The sequence below is a fragment of the Rattus norvegicus genome, chromosome 12 (genome assembly GCF_036323735.1).
Source record: "Rattus norvegicus strain BN/NHsdMcwi chromosome 12, GRCr8, whole genome shotgun sequence".
Classification (NCBI taxonomy): Eukaryota; Metazoa; Chordata; class Mammalia; order Rodentia; family Muridae; genus Rattus; species Rattus norvegicus.
Window position 1 is genome coordinate 23,451,606 of NC_086030.1, and position 27,001 is coordinate 23,478,606.

The following is a 27,001-nucleotide window of genomic DNA, read 5'->3' on the forward strand; positions in this document are numbered from 1 at the left end:
CTCCCACCTCTCATGTCTTCACCCAAGTCACAGGCCAGCTGTGTCCACTGTCAGACATGTCCCAGGCCTTATGTCTTGAGTGACACATGACTGCTCTGAGCCATCTTTGCTCACTTATTCCAAAGAAAGTTCTGGAATGACTTTCCAAAGAAAGTAAAAATAGCTAGAGGGAGTCACTCAGGAGCTTTGTGGAAGGAGCCTTCTCAAAGTCTGCACTGAGCTGACTAATGGAAGTCTCTGTGAGGAAAGGAATACTATAAGAACTCAATGTGACTAATGTCCAGTCAATCAGCCATGTGACTGTCATGTGACAGGGGCCAGGACTTCTCTGAGCCTTGCTATCCTCTTCTGAATGAGTGTTATGTTGGTGGGGAGGTAGAGGGGTAGGATGCTGGTAGAAAGGCTTCTTTAAAAACTTGATTAGATTTAGAGTCACTATCCTCTTGTCCAGGGAAGTTGGAGACTGTGCCACAGAGAGCAGGCCAAGTCAAAAGAGAGTCCACCAGGCCTTGGTTCTGCCTGGGCACTGTGAGGGCCACCTAAAAGACACAAAAATGCCAAAGTGCAGATGGGGTTCAAGGAGGGGAAAGGAGGAACATGGTAAGGGAGTCACGGTGCCAGGGTTGGGGACTGAATGCGATTCCTTATCACCACCTTCCTCATTGTGTCTGAAGTGGTTTAGAGACCAACAGCTTCATTATGTGAGATTGTTACATCTCCAGCATGGTGGGGAATATAACACAAAAGAGATTGAGGAGGGGAAGGAAGGAATAGAGAAAATATAGAGGAAAGGGGCAAAGAGATTACAAGCCACTTAGGAAATGGAATAGAGTAGGTAAGGTAGATGGTAAAGGTGGAAGAAAGGAAAACCAGCCATGCCAAGGGCTGGGACATGTCTCCCAGCCAAAATTGGGGACTGGGCCCAAAAGCCCTGTCATGTTGTCAGTAACCACAAGAGCAGATCTTCTGCAATATGGGAAAAGAAGAAGCCAGACCAATAAGGAAGTTGCTGGCCACAAGAAGGTGGAGATGGAGAGGTCCTGCCCAACTCAGTCCTCCACTTGAGAAGGTCCAAGCATGTGTATCACTTTACCCTGATTCTCTCTGGACTGCTGAGTGCCCCAGTGTCCCTAGCAGGGCATCAATGACTTCCTGACAGCCTGGTTGCCCTCACTTCCTGGACGGAATCTGGCTATGGCTCGAATCCTCCTTCTTTTGCTGTCGGTAGCATGTCTGCACACTGGTGAGTGGTGGGGACCTCATTAGCAGGGACTGAACCAGAGGAGGGGACAGAGTGGCTGGGAAAAGTGGGTGTCTTGTATAGAGTGTCTGGTAGAGGAGTCAGCCAGGCCTCTCTTTCCTAAGAGAGATCAACCCTCAGAGTGAGCACAACCCAACCCTTCCCTCTTTTTCCTGTCCCTGCAGCCATAGGGAGAGTCCTGCCCTGTGACCCACCCCTCCCTTCAGATGAAGGCTCAGGAAGCTCAGGGTTGACTTCTAAATCCCTGCAGTGGCTTCAGATTCTCCCTGTTCTTCCCAGGGAATTCAGCAGGATATCAAAAAAAGTATGGCTATGGTGTCGACCAACCAGAACACCTCACTGGAATCCAAGGCGGCTCCATCGAGATCCCCTTCTCATTCTACTTCCCCTGGGAGTTCACCAAGGATCCGAAGATAAGCATAGCCTGGAGATGGAAGCACTTCCATGGGGAATGCATCTACAACTCCAACACGCATTTCATTCATGAGCATTTTAAGGGCCGGCTCATCGTGAACTGGACACAGGGTCAGACATCTGGAGTCCTCAGAATCCTGAACTTGAAGAAGAATGACCAGACCACATACTTCGGCAGAATTTTTCTGCAAACAGCAGAAGGCATGGAGAAGTGGCAGTCAATCCCTGGCACCAACCTCACTGTGACCAATAGTGAGTACATTTCAGCTCTGGCTTTGGCAGCCCCTACCTTCCTTATAGAAGTCATAAGAGAACCTCAACTTCTGATCCTTCCTGCAGATTTTTCTCATGTGTTCTCTCCCCTCCCCAGAGCTCTGACAACTTTGCCTTCTCTCTTCCTCATAATCGTCTGCAAATCTTTGCAGCTCTCTCTGAGCTGGCCTCTCATTGTGCCCTCAGATCCCACCGCCCTACTCCCAGGCCTCAGCTCTTCCTAGGCGGCACCGTTTCCTGCTCCGTTCTCCAAACTGTCACTACCATTCATCCTGCCCACCCCCACCCTCATTGCTAGAGATCCATGGGTATCTTGCTTCTCCAGGATGGAGCAGCCCTCCCTCAGTTCTGCATCAGGGTATCGCTTAGATGGAGGGGTTACACATATCTCATGGCTTCCACAGTAGGTAGCTTCTGGTCCCCATGTACCTCTGATTATCCCTACTTCACCAGTCTCTAAAAATATTCCCCACCTCTCCCTCAGTTTCTTTTTCTCCCCCCTCATTTCCTACTTCTCCCTCCTTCCTCATCAACCCCCATCTTTCCCACATGGACCCTCATGGTCTTACGACGATCAGGTTTTCTGTTTACTTCACCTCCTCCACTGCAGCTCTAACTGCATCCACAGAGTGTACACAGGCCTAGCCTGCTCATTGGTGGGCATTACCCCAGCCTCTGTCAGTCACCACTGCTGGGCACTCTCATGGTCTATGCACAGAGTGAGACACAGAGGCCAGCAGAGCTCAACCCCTGCTCAAGGACACAGTGATGATGAACAGGCCTTGAAAGGGACCCTTTTCCTCCAAGCTTGTCTCAACCAAGAGTCACAAGGCCTCTGCTTGAGTTCACTCTATTGCTTGCCTCCCTTCTGTCTTAATTTTGTGGAGCAAGTATATGTGGTGTAAGTATGTGTGTGAGTGTGTGTGTGTGTGCGTGTGGGGGGGTCCCTAATATAATACAATACAATATAGTATAATAAAAGCAAGACCCACCTTATTCCCTTGAGGCAGGGTCTCTCACTGAACCTGGAACTCACTGTTTTGGGCTAAGGCTGGGCTATGAAGCCACAATGATTCTGACTCCATCTCCCATGGTGTTGTCGGTTATAGGTGTTCACATGGCCTGACTTGCAAAATAAGGTGCATGATGTCTGAGGAAGAAACACCCAAGGTTGGCCTCCGGCCTTCACACACACACACACACACACACACACACTCACACACACACACAAACACACATGCACACATGTACACACTCACACACACACAAACACACACATAAACACACATGCACACATGTACACACACACTCACACACACACAAACACACATGCACACACGTACACATGCAGATGCACACACACACATGCATGCACACACATGCACACACATACACACACATGCACACACATGCACACACATGCACACACATGCACACACACGAACTCATACACAAAGGTGTATATAGAATTTGATAAAACATAAACTTATGGAAAATAAAGTATAAAATTAACTGTCAAATAACAATTGATTATCAATAATTATGTTGTGGAAGCTCAGCAGGGCCAGTGATAAATGGGCTGTCCCTTCTAGGTTAGACCCACCCGCCTTCCCTGTTCAATCACTGTCTCATCTTGACCCCTGGCCAGGAAGCCATATGTCTGTGTTTCCTGTGCCTCCTACACAGTTCCCTAAATGGCCTTTTCTGAAATTTCCACTCTTCCCAGCCCTCTCCCTCTTCCCCCTTTGATGCTCTCTCCTGGTCTTTAAGATAATCTCTCAGGTGCTTGGTATAACAATCACTACAAGGCAACCATCTCTCTCTCCACTTCTGTCAGATGCACCATGTTTTTCCGCGTGTCCCAACATGCACACTAGACCAGGGTTCTGCCGATGAGTTACACCTCCCTTCCTCTACAGGTTCTTTCATCAGTATTTTTTTTAATTAATTCATTAACTTAACATTCCTTTCTGTTATTTTTTTTTATTTTTTTATTAGATATATTTCTTTACTTACATTTCAGATGTTATTCCCCTTCCCGGTTACCTGTCCATAAGACCCCATCCCCTCCCCCTCCCCCTCCCCCATATGGGTATTCCCCCTATACATCCCCCTTATTGCCCCCCCATATTCCCCTGCACTGGGGGTCCAACCTTGGCAGGACCAAGGGCTTCCCTTTCCCCTAGTGCCCCAACAAGGCTATTCTCTGCTACCTATGCAGTTGGAGCCCTGGGTCAGTCCATGTATAGTCTTTCAGTAGTGGTTTAGTCCCTGGAAGCTCTGGTTGGTTGGCATTGTTGTTTTTATCAGGTTCCTTTCTGTTATTTTTTTAATACATGCCTTGTTAAAATCTCCTAGGGCAACAAAGGAAATATTTCACTGAGAAAAGTTCTGGAACTTAATAGAAGTTCTGGAACTGCCACAAAACAAATGTGTTCTAGGCTACTGAACTGTATGTTGCATAGTTCAAATACTTGTCTTATATTAATACATTTATGCCAATAACAATAAATTTTTTTGAGACAGGGTCTCAGTGTGTAGCCTCAGCTAGATTAGAACTTGCTATGTAGACTAGACTGGCCTTGAACTCGCAGAGGTCTGCCTGCCTCTGCCTCTTGAATGCCAGGATTAAAGGTGTGTGCCACCACACATAATTTTTTGGGGTGGTACACACCTGAAATCCCAGGACTTCAGAGGTAGAGGCAGAGATCTGAAGTTCACGGTCATTTTAGCTACACAGAAAGTTCAAGGCCAACCTAGGCTACATAGGACTTTGTTTTGTTTTGTTTTGTTTTATTTTTGTTTTTGTTTTTGTTTTAAGAAAAAGTTGAGTCATTAGGGGCACTGGTTTTATGATTGTGAAGACTAACGCTCAAAATCCCCGTACCCACAAAGGAAGCTGGGTGGCCCTGCACATGCTTTTAAATTCGTGACATTGGAACATTGGTTCCAAGGAGGAGGATTGCTGGCGTTTGTTGGCTTTCAACATGGCTGACACTTGAGCGCTCATTTCATGGAGAGACCGCACCCTGAGGAAAAGATGAACAATGGTAGAAGAGGACACCATAGCCTCTTCTGGCCTCTGTATGCATTTTCAGGTACACATCTCACCCTGTGTGTGCACACGTGCGTTCGTGTGCTTGTGCACATGTGTGTACAGGGAAGTATATGTACACTCACACACACTGCACACATAAACAAAATGAATGGCTAAAAGATTTTGGTACTATTTTATTATTTAAATGTGCCATACATTTAAATAATGTATTCTGATCACATCTACATCAAAAGCGAGGCGTGTCTTCAGCAATAGGTCCTTGCCATCTACTTGTGGTTGGTAATCGAGAGCTATGGCCATAGCCTATGTTGTATTGAGGCCCTCTGGGGCCTCCCTGACCAATAACTCACGGACAGTTAAGCTGTGCCTATTTTCACTTCATACTCCATGTCTTTAGGAACAACGTTGCCCACCCTTGCAGCTCTTGTCCTAATGAGAATTGTTTTTTTAGAAAAAAAAAGTGTTTTTGATGTGTGCAACTTAGAGATTGCTCTTTGTAACTGACGATGGACATGAGGGTCTGAGGACATCCTACCAGGAAGTAGCAAGTCATCACTGCTCTCCAGATTCTCAACCTCTGCCCTTGTTCCCTTCTTCCTGTGTGAGCTTCTGAGAGCTGTTCCCCATCCCACATCCCCCACAGGAAACAAGATACCCATGTCTTCGCCCCGAAAAGAAACAATTTGTTACTTGAGTATAGAGTCAGAGTCTGGACCCTAGAAGCTCTAACAAGCCAGGTCTGGCCATCTGTCCTCAACAGGACAAGTAAAGGAACAGGTCACAATGACAAGCAAAGGAAAGAGGTTTGCTCAACATGGCCAAAGTAGGAAGAGGAACAAGGAGGTCCAGTGTCCCTGTGCCAAGTCCATATTTGGGGTTTTGACAGGACCTGACCTGAGGTTTAGACTTAAATGGAAGGCATTGCTAAGCAGGCCCAGTTGGCCCCCGTGTGGCCCTACCCGCCAGTAAGTCATCACTGTCTCCAGTCTCTCCTGCAAGCTTCTCTGAGGAGCTGTCAGAACTGTGTGAACTAACTCTCTTTCTGGGAGACCAGTTCTCTAGCTGGCTGGCTCCAGGCTCCAACCTTTTCCTTCTCCCGAATTCTTTGGCTGATTCCAACTCCTTGGAGTCCATCGCTTCCGTAGTCTGATGGGCAAAGAGTGCAGCAAAGGCATCTTTAGGACATCTTCACTCCTGCTGACTTCCTCGCTCTCTTCCAGACACCAGCACCCCCGCTACACTTCCAAGCACCACCACTGCCACACCTTCTACACACCCCCAAACCGTCACAACAGAAGGCATGAAGGACGAGCCAAAGAGTGGCCTGGATCCACAAACCATAATTGTGTTGGCAGTGGCTGCTGCTGTGTTCCTGGCTGTGGTTTTGGGATTGACAGTGTTCCTCGGGTGGAGGAGAAAGCAAGGTAAGTGCTGCAGCACTGCGTCCCCAATCACACCTCGTGGGTGTTTCCACGACAGTCTACACCAGAGGCATCGAAGGTGAATTTTTACAGGGCCGATCCTCGGGCTCAGTCAGTAAAAGCACTTGCCACGAAAGCACGAGGACTTCAGTTCTAACACCATAATGCATGAATCCCTGTGCTGGGGAGGTAGAGACAGGATGGTCCCTGGGGCTTGAAGGCTAGCCACACTAGCCTAATCGGTGAGCCCCAGGCCCCAGTGAGAGACCCTGTCTTTAAAAAATAAATTAATAATAAAAATAATAATAATAAATAACAATTATTAATAATAATGTGGACAGCTACTGAGGAGTGATAGGAAAGGTTGTCTTCTGGCCTCCTCCCTCCCTCTCTCCCAGGTGCAGATCTTTGAAGCCCAGAGTCAGGCCCAGAGTCTTGTGCTTAGAATAGCTGGGGTCTTTTTGTCAGTGTCGTTTTGGTTTAGATGGCTGCAGGTGGGCACTGCTAATCCCCCTCGAATCTGCTCTAAGTGAACTCAGGTGAAGCTTCTGCAGGGTCAAGTCTGTGAACTGCCCAGTCCAGTCACACCTCAGGTTCTTCTCTGTTGACTTAGTCATTCGTCACCAGTCCTTTGGCTTTCAAAGGAAAAAGGACCTGCCTGGAAGAAAGCCAGGGGAAAAGCAGAGCAGACACGAAGTTGCCTCAGCTCAGCTGTGTCCCTTCGCTTCCCAAAATCTGACCTGACTGGAGGATCACAAGTAGATGAAGCACTAAGCCCCCTCACTCCGTGGGGATGGGGGAGGTGTCCTGAGGGCTGAGTGTTCACTCTGGAAGGAGCTGTGGTGTTGACAGACACAGCCAGAGGAGAAGTGGGTAATTAGACGAACTCTCAAAGGAAATCAAATAATACAGAGTCAAAGAATAAATGATGACAGTGAGAAGTAGCGAGATGGCCTGGAAGGTCAAGGCACCGGCAATGATCAGAGAGCGTGCGAGCGTGCGAGCGAGCGAGCGTGCGTGCATGCGTGCGTGCGTGCGAGCGAGCGTGCGTGCGTGCGAGCGTGCGTGCGTGCGTGCGTGCGTGCATGCGTACTCACATACATAGTAAATAAATAAATATACTAGAATAAAAACAGTGACAGCCGATGGTGATCCACACCTGCAGTCACTGCACTTGAGAGGTAGAGGCAGGAGGATTTGAGTTCAAGGCCAGCCTGGACTATATGAGAATTTATCTTAGCCCCACCTCCCGTCCACAAAATAACCAGGAAAGTGTCGGGAGCCATGTAGAGAAGAGGGAAACCATCTCAAAAACTCCTGTGGTGTGTGGTGCTGGTGGAGGAGGCAGATGACAGAACCTTGTAACAGACTGAAGCTTCGGGGTATCTGAAGCCCTCTCCTGAAATCCGCAGGCATTTGCTCTCATGTGCGTATGCCCCCTCCCCACAGATGCACATAATTTAAAAATTCTTTTCAAAAAAAAAAGTCTTTAAGCTACAGTTGTATTCAAAGGGTAAAGGAGTTGAGCTCTCCAAGCCTAACCACCTGCAAGTTGTCCTCTGACCTCCACACAAACTGTGGCATGCCTCCCGACATATGATAAAAAAAAAAGTGGGAATTTTTAAAGACTCTAAAACCTATAGTAGTTAAAACAGCATAGTATGCACCAAGACAAATAGACCGGTAGGATAAAATATAACCCAGAAAGAGGCAGTTTCTAAGGGTGCTAAAAGGAAGGTGGCTAAGTGTAGAGCGTAAACCGGGTATGGGATGAGAGGGATCTCAAGGACAAGGAAGCAAAGAGACAGACGGGATGGGGCATGGACCAGGCAGAGATTTGGGAGGAGGGGTCCCTAGTAAGACAGTAGCCCTGCAGAGGTAGTTCCGGGCTCTCCCTTGACTGCCCCAGGCAGTTTCTTTGCTCCCCCCCACCCCCCATCTCCTGAAGGCTTCTGAAATAGAGGACAGTGAGGGATGATGGAGGATCAGCGCCAATGTCACACTGACACTGTTTCTTCCCCCAACAGGCCAGAGGACTAAAGCAGAAACCCCAGCCAGGTGAGTGCCCTCTCTCCAGCAGATAACACTTAAACACAAAAGGAGAGCCATGTGCAGGGGCTCTTTGCAGCATCTCCTGCCGCCCCTGGCTCACCCTGTCTTCTGTCTCCCTCACCCTCTGACACCAAGCTCTCACCCCACCAGCTTTGCATACACGGGAGTGCAGCAGAGTTTCAGGAGTCTCCCTCTCAGGACAGCTTCCGGTCCATCCCCATGCCTCATGGGGTCTTTCTTCTTCTCTCCTGTTGTTGCCTTAACTTCCCTCTCAGTCAGATTTCTTCTCAGCTTTGAGAATCTGCCTGGATTCAGCCAGCTCTCCCATCTTTTCCTTTCTTCTCTGTCTGGTTGGTGAGCCCTCATCCCCCCAGAAACGTTTGCTCTAGATCTTCCCCCATCGCTCCTATTTCCTTTGCCTTCTGACCTCTCTGCCCTTTTCCCCTGCCTTTTCCTTCCCTTACCATACATTGCCTGTTCTAAGCCTTTCTCCTCCAAACCCCACTTTTTCTGAGAAAAGGTCTCATGTAGACCAGGCTAGCCTCAAACTCACTATCTAGCCAAGGATGACCTTGAACTTGCGATCCTTTTGCCTCCCCTTCCTAAGAGTTGGAATGACAGGCTCTGCACCACACCTGGTTTATGAGATGCTTTGGATGAGATCCAGAAGCTTGCGACTGTGATGCAAACAACCCGCTAACTCCTCCCACCCCCAGACTCCTCCCTCTTCCCTCTCCGGGCTCCTTCTTTGGCCAGATGTGTGTGCTTGAGTGCTCCAATCCAAGCTCAGTAAAGCTTCTGTAGTTAAAAAAAATATTTAAAAATCCTGGTGCGGGGTTCCTTCCCACCTTAGACCAGTGATGTCCCTGAATGAAAGACACACACAGCCTTATATTTTAATAAGTCTTAAGCAGCACAATAGCTGGGCTGCACTCCGTGCTCTAAGAATCCATTTCCTTATCGATACTAGTTAATATGTTTCATCTGGGCTGCTCTTAGCTCTAATTGGCCAGCCCATAGAGCCACGTCTTCTTTACTCCTACCCCACAGAGGCTCTCTCTTCCTCCTACAAGTTCTTTTTCCATGCCGGCTCCTTTCTTCTCCGTGAGGGCACTTCCTCATGGCCTCCTCTCTCTAAGCCTCCGAAAAACCTCCTCCCCACTCATGTCTCTTCTCCCCAGCCATTGCCTTTTGGCATCTTGTTAACTTGGAGGCAGGGTCCCAGGAGCTATGTGCAGACTCCGGGGGTCTTAGAGACTGGCACTTAGCATTACGATAGACAGTAAAAGACGAAACCTCAACACCTGAGTGCCGACCCAGAAGATATGAAACTCTTTTTGCCTTCTAGTTATAACCAAGGTAGTGAGAGAGGATACACTTCATTCTTCCTATTTCTAGTTTCTGTTCCTGCCTAGATTTCCTAGAATAACTCAGATTTAACTAGTGCTAAGAGACCTCGACCTGGCTATCTTACCAAGGCCTCTCATCCTCTTCCAGAGAGCCTTCTTGTGAGGGCCTAACACCATCATGTTCATCCTCAGTCACTAAGGATCCCAGAGACCACTCAAAGGGAACCTTGGGTGCGGGCGCTTGTGCATGGGAGCGCTTGCATGTGCTTGTGTGTGTTCTTGGGTGCTATCCATTTCTTAAAATAGTAACTTTTTTACAGTTTGTTTGTGTGCATGTAGATATATGTGTGTGGGATGAGCTTGATATGCATGTGGAAGACCGAGGACAAATTCTGAGAGCTGGCTGTTTCCTTCTACCTTATGGGATCGTTAGAATGAGACTCAGGTTGTCAGTCTTAATGGCAGGGCCTTAACCACCAAGTCATCGCACCAGACCCCACTTTGTTGTTGTTGTTGTCGTTGTTGTTGTTGAGACAGGATCTTCCACTGGTCTGGAACTCACCAACTAGACAAGATTGGTTGGCCAGTGAGCACCAGGAGTCCTCCTGCCTCCACCTCCTGAATACAGAGACCATGCCCAGTTCTGTGTGTGTTATGACATGTTCCTGTGTGTGTATGCATGTACAGATGCACATGCACAGGTGCCCACGTGTGTAGAGGTCAGAAGTCCATGTCATGCCTTTGTTGGTCGCTCTCCATCCTATTTTATGTTCTGCATGTATGTTGTGTTTGTGCGTCGTGCTCATGTGTGAGGAGGCTAGAGGTCTATGTGGTGACTCTTCTCAATTTCTCCCCTCCTTTATTTCAAGACAGGGTCTCTCACTAACCTGAAGCTCATCAGTTTGGCCAGGTTGACCAGACAATGAGCTTCAGGGACCCACCTGTCTCTATTCCCTCTTCAAGGCTCACTGTGCCCTGCATCTTTTACATGGGTCCTGGGAATCCCAACCTGGGTCTTCATGTCTGTGAAACAGCCACTTTACCGACTGAACCACCTCTCCGGCCCTCCGCTTCATCTTTGAAACGGGGTCTTTCTCTGAATCTGGAGCTCAGCAGTTAGTCTAGGCTGCTCAACCAGTGAGTTCCAGGGATTTCTCTTCCTGTCTCTGCTTCTCCAGTGTCCAGCTTTACGTGGTCACTGTGGGGATCAGAACTCTGGTCTTCAAGCTTATGGGACAAGTACCTTCCTAACTGAGATATCCCAGCACTGAATGTCTTAACTCTTTCTCGTCCAGCCTCTAATAGGTTGCCCATCTTATTCCCATGCAGGGAGCCATTGGAAAACAGTGAGAAACGTGAGAGTATTGGCCATGAAGGTAATCCTGTCAGTTTCTTGTTTCCACACTTGGCTCTGCCTTCTCCCAAGACCCCACACTTCCATAAGCATTCCCCTCAGTGCTTCCTTTCATTGTCTCTTTTTTTTTTTTTTTTCGGAGCTGGGGACTGAACCCAGGGCCTTGCACTTCCTAGGCAAGCGCTCTACCACTGAGCTAAACCCCCAACCCCTCAGTGCTTCCTTTCCCGCCTCACACTGTCCCTCCAAGTAACCAAAGTAACCACTATGGGAACTCCCAGTCATCTGTCTGCTCTCCTGCCACTTGCCTGACTTCAGCACTCCATGTTCCTTTTTCTCTAGGACAATATATGGATCCCACAGAGAACCCCAAGGTAAGCAACTCAGACTCCAGCCTGAAGAGAGTGAAAGGGTGTTGAAGGTGGTGGCCAGGTAGAGGCCTGTGACGGTATGGGCCTGTGGTGGCCTCAGGCTGCAGCTGCTGCTTTACGGTAGCCACAACTGCACCGCTCCCATCTGACCTCTCATTTCTCCCTCAGGATAATAACATCGTGTATGCCTCCATCTCCCTCTCAAGCCCGACCTCACCAGGAGCAGCACCTAGCCTGCCTGTCCAAAAGAACCCCCAGGAAGAGACCGTGTACTCTACCATAAAGGCCAAATGAGTGGGTCTGGGTGACACTCTTACGGTGACTTTTGTTTCTGGTGGGAAGACTCCCAGCTTCCACTGACAACACAGACAGAAATAAACTCACGGGTCACTGAAACCACAGGCAAACACAGATATTCTTTCGTCAGAGAGTCTGACCACAGAGAAACTGAGAAACTCCCAAGTTCCCTTTTCTAACTTCCTAAGCCTTCCTCACAAAAGTAAACAGATACACAGAATCTGCCTACTTAGAAGAATCTAAGAAGAGAATTGATGTGACCCTTGACTTCTGGCCCTCTAAGGACCCTCCTCTATCACTTTTCTAGCAGCCCAAGCAGGGGAATCCTAAATGCTGGCAGCCAGACTCCATGATGTGCACCCTCATCTGTGACTGTAATAATCATCTCGGTGTGACTGATTCCCATGTACCACTGCACTGGACATCAGCCCAAATCCTAGATAGACGATGAGGCCTGAAACTCAAATAAACCCCAGGTGGCCAAGGTGTTTGCCAAAGGCCATGTAGCTCCCAGGAAGTTGTCAAGCCAGACATGCTTTCCTAGAGATCCCCCCAGCTCTGGGTCTCCCTGCTGTCCCCAGCTTCCACTATTCTCCAGAGAAGGCAGTTTTCCATAGTGACACATACACAGAAAAAGCACACTCAGCAGAGTAATCTCAGAGACCTGCTTTATTAATACAGGCCACACAGCTCTGATTTGAACTGTGGAACAGGTCAACAACACCAACATTTAACAGCTGACCAGGAGGACGGAGATGCTCTCCCTGCAGCAGACAACAGCAGGGGGACCACAATACTCTATTCCTCAAAGAGGGCTGCCAGAAACTCCTCCGAGCTGCCCCTCTGCTGCATCTCCCCTCTCTCTTCTGGCTCTCCAATGTCTTCCATGAGTTGTTCCAAGTCCAGGTCACTGGAACCATCATCGTCAGGAGGGAAACTTGTTGCACCCTGTATCAGGGGCACCTGGGGCTCAAGCCCATCCTTTCCCAATGTATAAACCCCATGCTGAGCTGGTGGGGCAGGGCACTTGGACACAATTTTAATTTCTTTCTCCTCAGATAAGTTGTTGACTGAAGCCTTGTTTTCAGGAGCTTTAAATTTTTTCTTAGGGCCTAGAGAGAATAAGGGACAAAGTTAAGAGTCAACTTATCCTGACTTTCTACAAGCCAGATTTCTGAATTGTTTTAAACATATGACAGGATAACACCTTTATCAAAACATGGAATATGGGCTTTCAGGTCACACTTGGATTCTAGCCTTGTGTCAGCTATATATTCAATATAGATGGCCAATAAATTTGAAACCTAAGTCTCAGTACACTTGTGTCTGAAATGTCAGTGGGGATGGAAAGATGGCTTAGCAGTTAAAAGCTTCAAGTCCCAATGCTCACAGAGTAGCCCAACCATCTGCAACCCCAGGTCTAGACTATATGACACCTTCTTCTGGCCACCAGGCATACACTGTAAAAATGAGTAAGCAAAATGTTAAAACTCAGGCCAGTGATGGGACTAAGGCTCATTCCATGAGAAGGAAGCCATACCTGGCACTGTGGGTAAACAGATCGCAGGCCCTATGGGGAAATCCAATACCATTATCCTGCTTAATGGACACAGAATTAAAATGACTCCTAATAACGTACTGCTTCCCCACGGATCACTGCACCTCTCAACCCTTGTCAGAGATGCTTCTCCTTGTAGTAGGTGCCACCTCTCAACTGACCAGCATTCTGAGAATAAGAGACTATGGCATGCACAGCCCTAAACAGAACATGGCACACCCCAGATAAAGCCAGATAAAATTCCAGTATGGAAAGGGAAGGTACACATGAAATCTCCGTGCTAGCTGAGAAACTGCTGACATTTTTTAAAACAGATTTTGCTTTATGTGTATGGGTGTTTTCCCTGCGAGTATATGCATCCCATATGAGGAGTGTCCATGGAGGTCAGAAGAGGGTTTGGCTCCCCGGGAACTAGTTTTGGATGGTTGTGAGCTACCATGTGAGGGCCAGAAACTGAACATGGGTCCTCTGGAAGAGCAGCCAGTGCTTGATTTAGCTTGATAGCTTCCGGGAGGGGGCAGGTCAGTTTTCTTTAATGATACGATTGACCCCTGGTGGGTCACCTACACACCAGGCCTGGCCCCATACCTAAGACTAGCTGGGCAATACTAGCTGGGAAGAAGAAAACTCAAGTTTGGGTGGTCAGGGACGGGAGGGTGAAGAAAAAGAAATAGGAGACGTTGAGGAAGTGAATGTGATCAAAATACACTGTATGAAGTTCTCAAGCCAGGCAGCGGTGCAGAGGCAGGTGAATCTCTGTGAGCTCAGGGCCAGCCTGGTCTACAGAGTGAACTCCAGATCAGCTAGGGCTACATAGTGAAACCCTGTCTCAAAAACAAAGCAAAATGAGTCAGCGAGATGTCTCAGTGAGGAAGCCCACGTGGTAAAGAAGAGAACTGACTCCCCAAAGCGGTCTTCTTGCCTCCACATCTGCACCATGCCATGCACACACACACACACACACACACACACACACACACACACACACACACACAGAACAGGTAACTGTAAAATGCCAAGTCTAGTCCCAGGACCACTGTGACTTAGTGACTTAGGTTTAAAGGGAATATCATGGAAGCAGCAGGCATCTACTTAGCCACCCATGACCGTATCAGTAAACGCCCTCTACCATTTGGTTTACCATTGGATTTAATCAAATCAGAAACAATTACATTTTCTTGTTTGTTTACTTAGTTCTTGTGAGATAGGGTCTCTCTATATAGCTCTAGCTGGCCTGAAACTCACACAGCTGCCGGCCCCTGCTCTTGAGTGCTGGGATTAAAGGTCTTCCATGCTATCACTGGCCACAATTAAGTTTGTAAAGTTTATAAAGAATGTTCTAGGTTCATTCTGAAACATGGTCTTTCATTCAGAATTTCATTTATCCTTCTCCTTCTCCTCTCTGTCTCCTTCTTTTCAGTGTTTTTGAAAAAGGGTCCCTCTGTGGAGCCCATGCTGGCCTGGACCTCATATATCATACAGGCAAACCTCAACGTCCTAATACTCCACCTCAGCACAAAAGCATGAAGAGTTGTTCAGTTGCTCAGAAATGATCCAGGGAGGAGAGATGCAGACAAGGACCTCATTCCCCCACAGCCTTCCAGTGTCTGAAACTTACCTGGGTGGTCCAGGTCTGAATTCCCCTGTTCTTCCTTTCCTCTCAGTGTAGGTCCAGGAGGGACTGTGGATTCACTGACCAGAGATTTCTTCACAGTCTTCTTCTTTGGAGTCCCATCTTGTCCTCCTACTGGGCCTGTGTAAACCCCAAGCATAAAGAAAATTTGCTGACAGTTGGCAAGGAAGACAGTAGCTACAAATTTCGCTTCTGCCTTGTTCCACATCCCTTGCTCAGTCTCAGTCTACCAGGTTCCCTCAGTGGCTTCCAGTTCCAGCCATCTTGACACTGCTGCCCCAGGATCTTCTCCTTCCTATGGATGTGCTCAGAACCAGCCTTCTCCAAGAAATCAGCCTTGGGGACTAAGCTGAACCCTACACCTTTAACCTAAGACTTTGGGAACAAGAACGAGGTACTGTGACTTCTGCCTGGCATCACCTGGCCTATTCTCTCAGATCCTAGAAATAGGAGTCAGTCAGGCACAACCACCTGTCACACCTACTCTCTGCTTCTGCCCCCCATCTGTGGGACTTGCCCTTTCCAGCTGTCTTGCTTACCTCTTGACTTGGGTCTTTTTGTCTGTATTTTAGCTGGCCTGGGTCTAGGCAAAGTTGGGTCCTTCAATAGGGAAAGAACAGAAAAGGGCAAATTGAATTGTGAAACTCTTTCTGAAGACCATTGGTCATGTGATTCCCATGCAAATTTGAGGGCCTGAGTTCACTCTCCAGAACCTACCTAAAAGGCTGTGTGTGGTGGAGCCCACTTGTGATCCCAGAGCTGGAGGTGTGGGAACAGGTGCATTCTTGGGGCTTGATAACCAGCCTACCTGAATGGTCACGCTACAGACCTCTAAAAAACCCAAGGTGGACGGCATCTGAAGAACGATGCCTGAGAATGACCTTTGACCTCCACATGCATTTGCACATGCATGCATGCACAACTTCACACGTGTCTACTAGCATACCATACTCTCTTTTTAGAAGAGGGGGTGCTAGGGAATGATGGGTAGGCCTCAGAAAGTTAAATTTGGTTTGGCTGCAGCCTGGTTCAGCAGGAGATGGTCACCCTCCCATCCTATTTAGTACCAGTCAATGCAAGGACTGGATGCATAAAAAGAGGCTGAGGCAGAGAAGGTAAATTAGAGACTATGAGACGGCTTGGTGACAACCAGAGTTTAATTGGGGGCTGACATGGTGGAAAGAGAGAACAATCTCCCTCAACTTGTGCTCTGGCATGTGTTCCCACACCCAAGTAAGCAAATGTAGTAATACACTTTTTTCACAAAAAAGAAGGTTAACGAACTAAAAGAGAATGTGAAAATGAATGCTTCAAAGTGATGTGAAGAAAATGGGTGACATCTGAAGTGTCTACACAGGAGAAAGCAGTGGGAAAAGCAACTGGCGCTTGAAACACAGCACAAACTGAAACTGCAATCAAGGAAATTCCTAAAGAGCTGAGAAAGTCCCACAGAGAAGGAGAAGCCTCCTTTCCTGGAGGTCTGAAGGGCTAAGCCAGTCAGTCAGTGCCCCAGGCTGGATGGTTCCCAGGGACCATGAGTCTGTGCCAACCACACCCTACAGGAATCCTGAAGTCACTGGAGCTTTCCCTTAGCCTTACTTTCTTCCCTTCTTCCTCCTCCTTCTCCTCCTCAGAGTTCTTCTCCTCTTTCTCCAGACAAGACTCAGGGCTGTTGGACTCACAGAGCATCAAATCTAGAGAGGGGAAAGAGGGAAGACTATCTGTCTGTGATACACTGTTGAATTGAGCTGATCGCAAGAAATCCATCTTCAAACCCTGTCGTCTGAGTCCTGGGGAGAGCTCCCGCATCACCATGGTCCTCCTGATCAAGACTCACACACACACTGTCTTATCCTCTTCTCCCCATCTGTCTGGGTCACAGTCAAATAGCTCCCATTAGAGAACCTGGATGGGGCAGAGTACAGGCTTGGGTCCTGAGGCAGGGGGCTCTCCACCCTCTGGCCCCTACTCTCTTCCTACCTTTTCCTTCCCCGATGTGATGTCCGCTCCATTGTAAACCAAACAAGTTAACCCATTCCTGGGGAGCCAAGAAACAACAGTGTCACCCACACCTCCTACCAGGCACGGCTTTGCCCTGTCTTCCAGATTCTAGTTATGAAAAAGTTTTCCAAACCTTTATCATTTGAAATATCACATTGGCTTTATCTGAACCTTTAAAGGAGATTAATTATAATCTCTTTTCTAGTTTATTCGTGATGGAACAAGTAACTAGGAAAGAGAAATTCACATGTCATTCTCTACCCCACCCTTATCCTTCCAGAGGAATTTGAAGGTGAAAACCATGTTTGGGCTGAGAGAAGACACCAAGTGTCTAAGGGCAGGGAGAGGAATGGACGCCTTAGGCATCAGGGAAACCTGGCCTGGAAGGAAAGGGTGAGCTGTTAGAGCTGCCATAGGAAAGGCCTCCAGTCCCCTGCAGTGAGGCACCCGGTGTGGGGTGCCTTTGGAGTGAATGGGGCTGGCCAGGGTGAGCCGAGCACTGTCCCACCTGGATATTGATCTGTTCTGCCCTGTGTGCCATCGGTATGGCTGCCTCCAGCTTCTGAGTGGAGTCCTTGTTCTTGCATTTTTTCTAAAATAGATGCTTAGACATGATGATAAATATGCAAACTAGCCAATACAGAAACCTTCAAATAACTAGAAGATTTTTTCACTAGGCAATATAGAGCATGAGAGATGGCTCAGCAATTAAGGACCCAAGTTAGGTTCACAGCATCCACACCAGACAGCTCATTACCATAAGAAGTTTTGAGTCTAGGTAGGTACCTGCATGCATGTGCTCATACCCACAATTTAAAACAAAATAAATCTTTTTTAAGGAAAAATAATCAATAATAATATTAGACACATGATCCCAACATACCACTACCCCCAAGACATTTTTGTTTTTTGAGGCAGGATCACACTCTGTAGCTCAGTCTGACCTAACATCACTTATAGCATTTTGGCCTCAAACTTAAAGCAATCCTCCTGCCTCAGCCTCCTGAGTGCTGAATTAAAGACATGAATCATCACACCTGACTTAGACATTCTCTTAGCTGCAGGTGTTTCAGTTCCTGGTACTGATACAATCCTCTGTTGTTAGTCTTCTGGGTATTCCTTCCTAATGACATTTTGGTGCCCTCTCCACAGTGAATCATGCAGGGATTTGAAGGAAAAGAAGAGAGAAGTTCAGGTGACTCCCCTTTCAGCCCCTCACAGGTTCCTCTAAGCCCAGCAGTTTAATACTCAATTGAATAGAAGGCCCACAACAAATATGTCTTCTGCCAACTCCATAATTCCAAAGACCATCTCGTTGGTCTGTGGGACTTATGATCACTTTAAGGCTAGTTAAACCCAAAATGAATATAGGAAGGAAGTACGATTTAGCTAACCACTTTGCTTCTCAACTAGGGGACGTTTTTCTCTCAGAAGACAACGTTTGAGGACAATTATTTGGCTGTCCCAACTAGAAAGACAAAACACCAGGTAGAAGATGCTCAGTGCCCAAGATTGTTGCTAACAACTGCATGCACAGCAGCCCTCCACAGCAAAGGACTGTGTGAGCCAAGAGGCCCACGGTGCTGCTGCGACTGAGAAGCCCTGCATTAACCTGGGCCCTTGAGCTGCAACTCTGACTGATTCAGACAGGGGGTGGTGTTGTCTGCCTGGAAACAGGAGGCTGTGGGCAGAAGGATCAGAAGTTCGAGGTCATCCTTAACTACATAGTGAGTTCCAGGCCAGCCTGAGGTATATGAGAGCCTCTCTCAAAAAAGAGAAAACAAATCACAAAAAGAAACCTGTTTCCTGTCTCACAACAGATGTCCCAAGTTTGCTCAACAGTCTAGCTAGCTCCGAAGACAGCTCCTGGAAATTCTTCAGCATACGGACTGGGATCCACGCACGAGAAACCGCTTCTCCGAAAAATGTCACATGGTACTTAGACTGTAATAAAAGGTGGTATTGTTTGGATTCCTGCCCTTCTGTCTGCCTCTCCCTTAGAAATGGTAGAGAAAGACCAGAGGATTCACAGGGAAGATGCTGGAACTCACACACTCCCTGAGGCCTGGCTCACCTACCCAGCCCACCCTACTATTCCTCTACTCTGACCTCAAGAACCCCAGGCAAAGTGTACTGAGCAAAATAAAAATGCCCTGCTAGGAAGCAAGTGTATCTCGCTACAAGTTCATCTCTCCGTGACAGTATTTATCTTACCTCCACGTCTGTCACTCTAGCTAAGTGTCTGCTGGCTACATCTGTCTCTAACTCTAAACGTGTTAGGATGCATGTGTTCCTACTTGGGCCAGAACCAGGAAACTCACCGGCAGGGAATCAAGATGAGAAGCAAACAGAACGTACTCCCCCAGGTCAGGATCACATTCTATCATGCCTGGCCACCTGTGGAAGCGGGGAGTTGGGAGAGAAGAGGTTATGATCAGAACACAACCTCACCATCACGCACACATGGAAATCACCAAGATGTTTTATAGAAGATCAAGAGCTATACCCTATTAGTCTTCACCAGCACTCACTACCAAATGACTGACATAACTTCATGCAGAAAAAAAGAGATCTCAGTCCTAGAAAACCTGAGGACATGTCATCCTTCCCTTCCCTCTGCCTGCCCTCCACATGTTAAAAGGCTGTGAAGCAGGCTGTGGTGGCATGTGCCTCACGATCCTGCACTAGGGAGACTTAGACAGGATTTCCAGCTCAGCATTGTCTCAAAAGCAAGAAATTGCTTTAGGTCCTTCTCCCTCTTTTATATCCACTCTCTCCTGCAGCATCAGACCCATTTTTCCATCCCATCCCAGCTCCACCCTGAACCTCCCAAGGCCTTCCAACTCAGCCCTCACCTTTTCCCTCACTGATGCTCCTCCTAATGCAGGCACCAGCTCTACCACAAAGAATTGCCACATCCTTCCTCCCTGCATGACTCTAGCACCCCCAGATTCAGGAAAGATGCTCTCTGTCATGGTGCCCTACCATGGGTAACCGTACTGCTTGGCCCAGACAATGGATCCTGGAACGTAGGAGGCATAGGCCACATCGCTCTCACACCCTGTCCAGCTCTCCTCAGGAATATCACAGCGGTTATAATTCAGGTCTGACAAAAGAGAAGAAACACAGAAGCAGGGGACTCAGCAGGCAAAATTAGGATACAGGACACAGAGAGGAGAGAGCAAAGGGACATGGGCAGCCTGCAGGTGGGGGAAAACAGAAACCCAGAGAGAAAATGCAGCTAGAAAGGAAAGGAGCCAAGAAAAGGAGTCAAGAAAAGCAGCAGGCAATGCTGACATAAGCGGGAGTCACTCAGTGTACACGTAAAGCTGCCCAGTCCACCCCAGGTCTTCCTGCCACCCTTTATGCCACATTCAGCCACAGAACAGGAAGATCCTTCCTTCCCAGAGCTCACAAGGACCCCTCAATGCCAGCTACAACTGACTTGCACTTAATTGAAATAAGACATGCTGGGAAAGAAAGAGAGGAGCAATAAAAACTAGGGGGAAACCATTTCCACTCCTAACTACCTGGATTCTGGTCACAAGACCAGTCATCTGGGAGAAGGAGGGATCAATGTCCCCACGGAGCTGCCTCCACTTCTCACACTTTGGAGAGGAACACTGGACCCAGATGACACAGTGGCCTGTGACAGGAGAGAAACTGTTGTGAGACAAAAAACACACCCTTCCTTCTTCCATCCAACTAAATTCAATACACTTTCACCCCAGCCCCTGAATCATATCTCAGAGCTTGCATACTAACCAGTCACGTCTCTGAGTTATATGAAATCTCATTCTGGGACCAGCAGAAGTTAGGACTGTGCCCTGCTTGCTCCAGTCTGCTTGTTCAGATCCACGAAGCCCATACCACCCCCACCTCTGCCACCCTTGAGAAAGTAATAACAAGATGGCTGAATTACAGCTCTTCCTTCCCCTCTCTCCATAGACACATGTCCATCAAGCATCTGGAATTCCTCCTCAGGCAATTGAAGGTTTCTCAGAACCTCAGCACAAGCCAATAATGCACAGTCATCCTATAACCAATAATCACTCAAGAAGTTTCATATAGACCTTGTTACCCCAATAAAGACAACTGTTTAACTGATAATCACTCAGAGAAGCATTTCTCAACAGGACTCAATCTAGAAGAGATCTTGTCAACCCATCAACACAGATAAGCTTAGTCCCTTTCATTCCAGCCCTGAGTTCAACTTGCCTGCATACATTGAGGTCAGAAGAAGAACCAGGCAAACAAATAAAAGTCTTACTCCAAGCAATCTATCAGGAAGTTTCTGTAGATGCTCTTCTCCCATATGAGACCTCTAAGCGAGTTGCAGCCTGTCTGCGGAATACAAGTCACAGGAGAGGGACAAGGTCTAGATTGAGAACCATGGATTGATAATCAATCCCTGCTCCCTGGCCATTTCCATCTCACCCAGAGCCTTGATCCCCTCATGCTTCACATCCAGTGAAAGACCATGGCTTGATTAATCCCATGTGGGGATTCCTTTCCTCACAGGTTTAGCTATACACACTCATTTTCTTGTTTCCTGCCATGTTGATATTCTGAATTCCAGGTTATCTCCTAGGACAGGTCTTTTTTCCCATGTCTACTCTGTCTTAATATTTGATAGTCAGCAGATCATCCTCTCCCAGAAAACCTGTTGAAACACCAGAAACCATCCAGAGTGATCCACGGATAAAGATCTACCAACCACATTGAGCTATAGCTCCAGTGTGGAACAGATGCAACTCCAGTCTAACAATCACAAGTCTCTAATGGGTGTTATTCATGGGCCTTTGCTGAGGCATTGGGACAATGATCCTCAATACCATGAGACTAGTTCTAGATAACTGGGTTCATGGAGAGAACACCAAAACTCCTTGTGGCTAAATTGAGGTGTCCTGGGGCAGCTCTGAGGTGTCTGCAGTGGTTGTGACTGCATCAAAGACTTCTGAGGTTGAACTCAGCAGCTCTCATGGGCACAGTGATCATGGAAGCAAGGGTGGTGTTTCTTCTGAGCATCCCTGATGTGTTCTCACAGCAAGATGTCATGATGGTGATCTGTGTAGTCATCCAAAGTGGTGCATTTTCAGCTCAACACCACAGGCAACTGCACACAGAAAGGGGCCCTTAATGCAGTTGCTCAAATGGTCATGTGACTTCCCATGTTCTTTTCCATTGTTCAAATGGGAAAAAATATAGACAAGCCCACAGTAATGTTTCACACAGAGTCAACATAATCAACATCACAGAGGTGCTTACCGCTGATTGAATACACTTAGGGAGAGTGGATCTGTGATCTGATACAAGGGAAATTTATGGTCCACGTGGGGAGATGTTGGCTTCTGCCCTGGCTACACTTGTTCACAATGTGTGTTTCTAGCCTGAGGGAAACAGTAGGAAAAAGTACTAAGAGGAACTTGGGCATGAGAACAGGATGTCATTGCAGGAGACTGGAGCAGCTTCCAGTGACAAAAGCTTCAGGAGAGAATACTCTTCCCTTACGGTGTTATAGTTCAGTAAAGCAGGCAGCCTCAAAGGAACTTTGGTGAAATAACTTATGTTCTTTATTCCTTATGGATACAATCTTATAAACATATTGGGGTGGGTCTAAAGGCAGATGCTTTCTATTGGTTTGGGCTGAGATGTTAGGGATGCCTCCTTTGTGGAGGGGCCTTGGGACGTCCGGACTGATTGTCACAGTCCTGTCCATGGGATATCATGTTCACAAGTTTCAAAACAGGAAGCTGGCCAGGAATAGATTTAAACACACACAATTTCCAAATATGAGCATTGATGGGCTTTCTTTTTTTACTGGTTATATTTCTTTAGTTACACTTCAAATGTTATTCCTTTTCCCAGTTCCCTGTCCACAAGCCCCCTATCACTTCCCCCTCTCCCATAAGGGATCCCCATCCCCTCCCCTTTACTGCCCCCCTGACACTTGCCTGCACTGGGGGATCTAACCTTGGTAGGACCAAGGACTTCTCCTTGGTTATTGTCTGTTACATATGCAATGGGAGCCCCGGATCAGTCCATGTATAGTCTTTGTGTAGGGCTTTAGTCCCTGGAAGCTCTGGCTGGTTGGCATTGTTGTTCTTATGAGGCTGTAAGCCCCTTCTGCTCTTTCAATCATTCCTCTAATTCCCTCAAAGGGGATGCCATTCTCAATTCAGTGGTTTGCTGCTAGCATTCACCTCTGTATTTGACATGCTCTGGTTGTGTTTCTTGGGAGAGATCTGGTCTCTTTCAGCACGCACTTTTTAACTTCATCAATCTTATCTAGTTTTGGTGACTGTACATATATATATGGGCCAGAAGTGGGGCAAGCTCTGAATGGCTGTTCCTTCAGTCACTGCTCTAAACTTTGCCTCAATATCCCCTCCTATGTATGTTTTTGTTCCCCCTTTTAAGGAGGAGTAGAGACATCTGCATTTTGGTCATCCTTCTTCTTGAGCTTCCTGTGTTCTGGGGATTGCATCTTGGGCTATTCGAGCTTTTCAGCTAATGGCCACATATCAATGAGTGCATACCATGTATGTTTTTCTGTGATTGGGTTACCTCACTCAGGATGATATTTTCTAGTTCATTCCATATGCCTATGAATTTCATGAAGTCATTGTTTTTGATTGCTGAGTAGTAGATGTACAACTTTTTAAATGCATTCTTCTGTTGAAGGGCATCTGGATTCTTTCCAACTTCTGGCTATTATAAATAAGGCTGCTATGAATATAGTGGAGCATGTGTCTTTGTTGTATATTGGAGCATCTTTTGGTTATATGCCTAGGAGAAGGATAGCTGGGTCTTCAGGTAGTGGAATGTCCAATTTTCTGAGGAACCTCCAGACTGATTTCCAGAGTGGTTGTACCAGTTTGCAGTTCCATCAACAATGGAGAAATGTTCCTCTTTCTCCACATCCTTGCCAGTATCTGCTGTCACCTGAGTTTTTTATCTTAGTCACTCTGACTGGTGTGAGGTGAAATCTCAGGGTTGTTTTGATTTGCATTTCCCTTATGACTAAGGATGTTGAACAATTCTTTAGGTGCTTCTCAGCCATTTGGTAATATGCAGCTGAGAATTTTTTGTTTAGCTATGTACCCCATTTTTATAGGGTTATTTGGCTCTCTGGGGTCTAACTTTTTGAGTTCTTTGTATATATTGAAAATTAAGCCTCTATCAGGTGTTGGATAGGTAAAGATCTTTTACAAATGTGTTGGTTGCCGTTTTGTCCTAATGGAAATGCCCTTTGCTTTACAGAAGCTTTGCGGTTTTATGAGGTCCCATTTGTTGTTTCTTGATCTTAGAGCATGAGCCATTGGTGTTTTGTTCAGGAAATTTTCCCCAGTGCCCATGTATTTGAGACTCTTAATCCTCTTATCCTTACCAGGTTTTCTCTGTGGCAGCATAGTCCATTGACCCCAATTATATCCAGCTGGTCTCTTGGGATTGAAGATCTTTTTGTCAATGCCTTGGAAAACGCCCATTAACGATACTCATTTGAGACTTGTGACTGGTGGACTGGATCTGCTTCTGTACCACACTACATCTATGGCATGCTGTCCTTGCCATATACCTATCAGGCATGACCATATACCACTTCTAGGTACAACAAAAGCCTGATTTCTCTCTTACTTGGTCAGTCTGCATGGTCTCCTGTGTTCCCACAAGCTTTCTGTTAGCTGATCAGCTGAGTACCAAATATTAAGACAGACTGGTTATGGGACAGAAAGTTTGCCCTAAGAACGACCAAAGGGTCCAGAATATGAACATGACAGGAAATGAGGAATTGAGTGCATTTAGTTGGCTTGTGAGGAAAGAAACTCCAACGTGGGACTCAAGGAAGCCAAAGTCTGTCATCTGATAGGTAGCATTGAAAGATCAGAGTTGTGGATAAGATGATCATGGCCAGGGAGTAAGGGAGAGGGGAACCAGGATCTCAGGAAGTAGTTATCAAGGTGTACCATGGTCCTTGCATCTTTCCCTGTAACCTGCATCCTGGAATACATTGTGCACCTCTCTAAGAGGTGTCATGTAGAGCAAGGGGCAGGGCCTCAGGATACATTGAGTTGGGATGCTGGGAATAAGACATTCATGGAAAGTTCAATAATTTCATGAGCACAGAGATAGCAGCACAGTCAGGCTCTCAGGAACAGAGACACACAGGATGGCCTGGGTTCCAAGGAGAGGGTATCAGAACCCACATGGCAGAAGAGGGGTTATCTACCTACATCTCCCCAAGAATGTTGATGTTTCACAGCACAATCCTGCAGCCATGAGTTCTGATTCTCAGAGAGGAGACATAGAAGGGGGTGGTATTCAGGAATATGTGCTCACCAATAACCACTTCAATGTAAACTGAACTCTCTGGTGAGGGATCCTGGCACTAAGAGGTCTATTAGTTTGGGAATAAGAGATGATGTCTCACCGGGAGCCTGTGGGGATCCTGATTGGCAGAGGACAACTGTTCAGAGTCAGTTTTCTCCTTGTACCAATGGATCCCCAGGAATCACACAGGTCATTGGGCTAGGCAGCAGGCTCCATTTCCAACTGAGATATCTCACTGGCACCCACTATGTTTTACTGATAAATATGTAATTTAAAATGCTTCACTTCAAATAAATTTAGAAAATATTGTCTGTGATTTATCACCATCAGCAATCCCCATCATTTTTAAAAACATGCTCTTTGATTGCACTGGAACTTACCAATTGTTCTAGACTAGGTAGACAGCCAAATCATGACTCTGCCTGTCTCTTGCTTGACCAGGGCTGGTATTACAATTTCCTGTCACATCCCTGGCTTATAATGTGTGAGCTCCTGATCCATCAAACTCAGGTCCTGCTACCTATGCATATCTGGCTGAATCATCTCTTGGCTCCCTTCCATTCCTCTCATAATAAACTTACCAACAGCCTCTCAACTGCCCCTTGGGGTGACAGGCACTCACTTACCTGCCTGGGGTTTAGACTTTATTCCGTTGGCCTGTAGATGAAGAAACAGCCTGCCCCACATGTGGCCCATACATATACAGCCACCCAATTAGACAAGATGGATGAAGCAAAGAAGTGCAGACCAACAGGAACTGGATGTAGATCGCTCCTGAGAGACACAGCCAGAATCCAGCAAATACAGAGGCGAATGCCAGCAGCAAACCACTGAACTGAGAATAGGACCCCCTTTAAAGGAATAAGAGAAAGAACTGGAAGAGCTTGAAGGGGCTCGAGACCCCATATGTACAACAATGCCAAGCAACCAGAGCTTCCAGGGACTAAGCCACTACCTAAAGACTATACATGGACTGACCCTGGACTCTGACCTCATAGGTAGCAATGAATATCCTAGTAAGAGCACCAGTGGAAGGGGAAGCCCCGGGTCCTGCTAAGACTGAACCCCCAGTGAACTAGACTTTTGGGGGGAGGGTGGCAATGGGGGGAGGGTGGGGAGGGGAACACCCATAAGAAGGTGAGGGGGGAGGGGGATGTTTGCCCGGAAACCGGGAAAGGGAATAACACTCGAAATGTATATAAGAAATACTCAAGTTAATAAAAAAAAAAAAAAAAGAAACAGTATCCGTGTTTCAGCCATGCTGGTTCTTAGTCTGCCTCTCAGCTGTTCTCTATGAGCAGACAACAGAGGCGACCAAGGCAGCAAACAGCTCTGCTGCAGCCAGGCAGGGACAGGTCTGAGAATCACCATGACCTGAGGGCAGTAGTCAGCTAACCTTCTGTACAACACAGCAAGACAGAGGAATGACTACTTATGTACCGACCCATGTTCTGTGTCCATTTTCTTCCTTCCCCTGCTCTGATTTGCTGACCGACTCAGTCAGACTTCTGTTGTCTCTCAGGCTGCAGCTCTTCTACATCTCTACTTATCCCATTGGATGGCTGAGCCTGTCTGAAATGATGCTATGCAAATTTAAATGTTTATTTGTAAACTTCCATCACATTCCA

The 27,001-nt window shown here is 47.2% G+C and overlaps 1 protein-coding gene and 1 pseudogene across 3 annotated transcripts; one reads left to right on the plus strand and one right to left on the minus strand.

Moving 5' to 3' along the window:
- Positions 1,021 to 13,167, plus strand: Pilra (paired immunoglobin-like type 2 receptor alpha). 3 transcript variants are annotated; one of them, XM_017598607.3, is made up of 7 exons: positions 1,029 to 1,243; positions 1,550 to 1,927; positions 6,227 to 6,430; positions 8,455 to 8,485; positions 11,158 to 11,204; positions 11,525 to 11,556; positions 11,722 to 13,167. In XM_017598607.3, exons 1-7 carry the CDS (start codon positions 1,195 to 1,197, stop codon positions 11,845 to 11,847), a joined length of 867 nt encoding a protein of 288 aa, XP_017454096.2. In that variant the 5' UTR covers positions 1,029 to 1,194; the 3' UTR covers positions 11,848 to 13,167. The 3 variants fall into 3 exon arrangements, with proteins under 3 accessions (XP_008767329.3, XP_017454096.2, NP_001392318.1); NM_001405389.1 differs by having other exon boundaries at positions 1,092 to 1,243; positions 1,541 to 1,927; positions 11,722 to 11,949; XM_008769107.4 differs by lacking the exon at positions 8,455 to 8,485 and having other exon boundaries at positions 1,021 to 1,243; positions 1,541 to 1,927.
- Positions 12,502 to 26,060, minus strand: Zcwpw1l1 (zinc finger CW-type and PWWP domain containing 1-like 1; annotated as a pseudogene).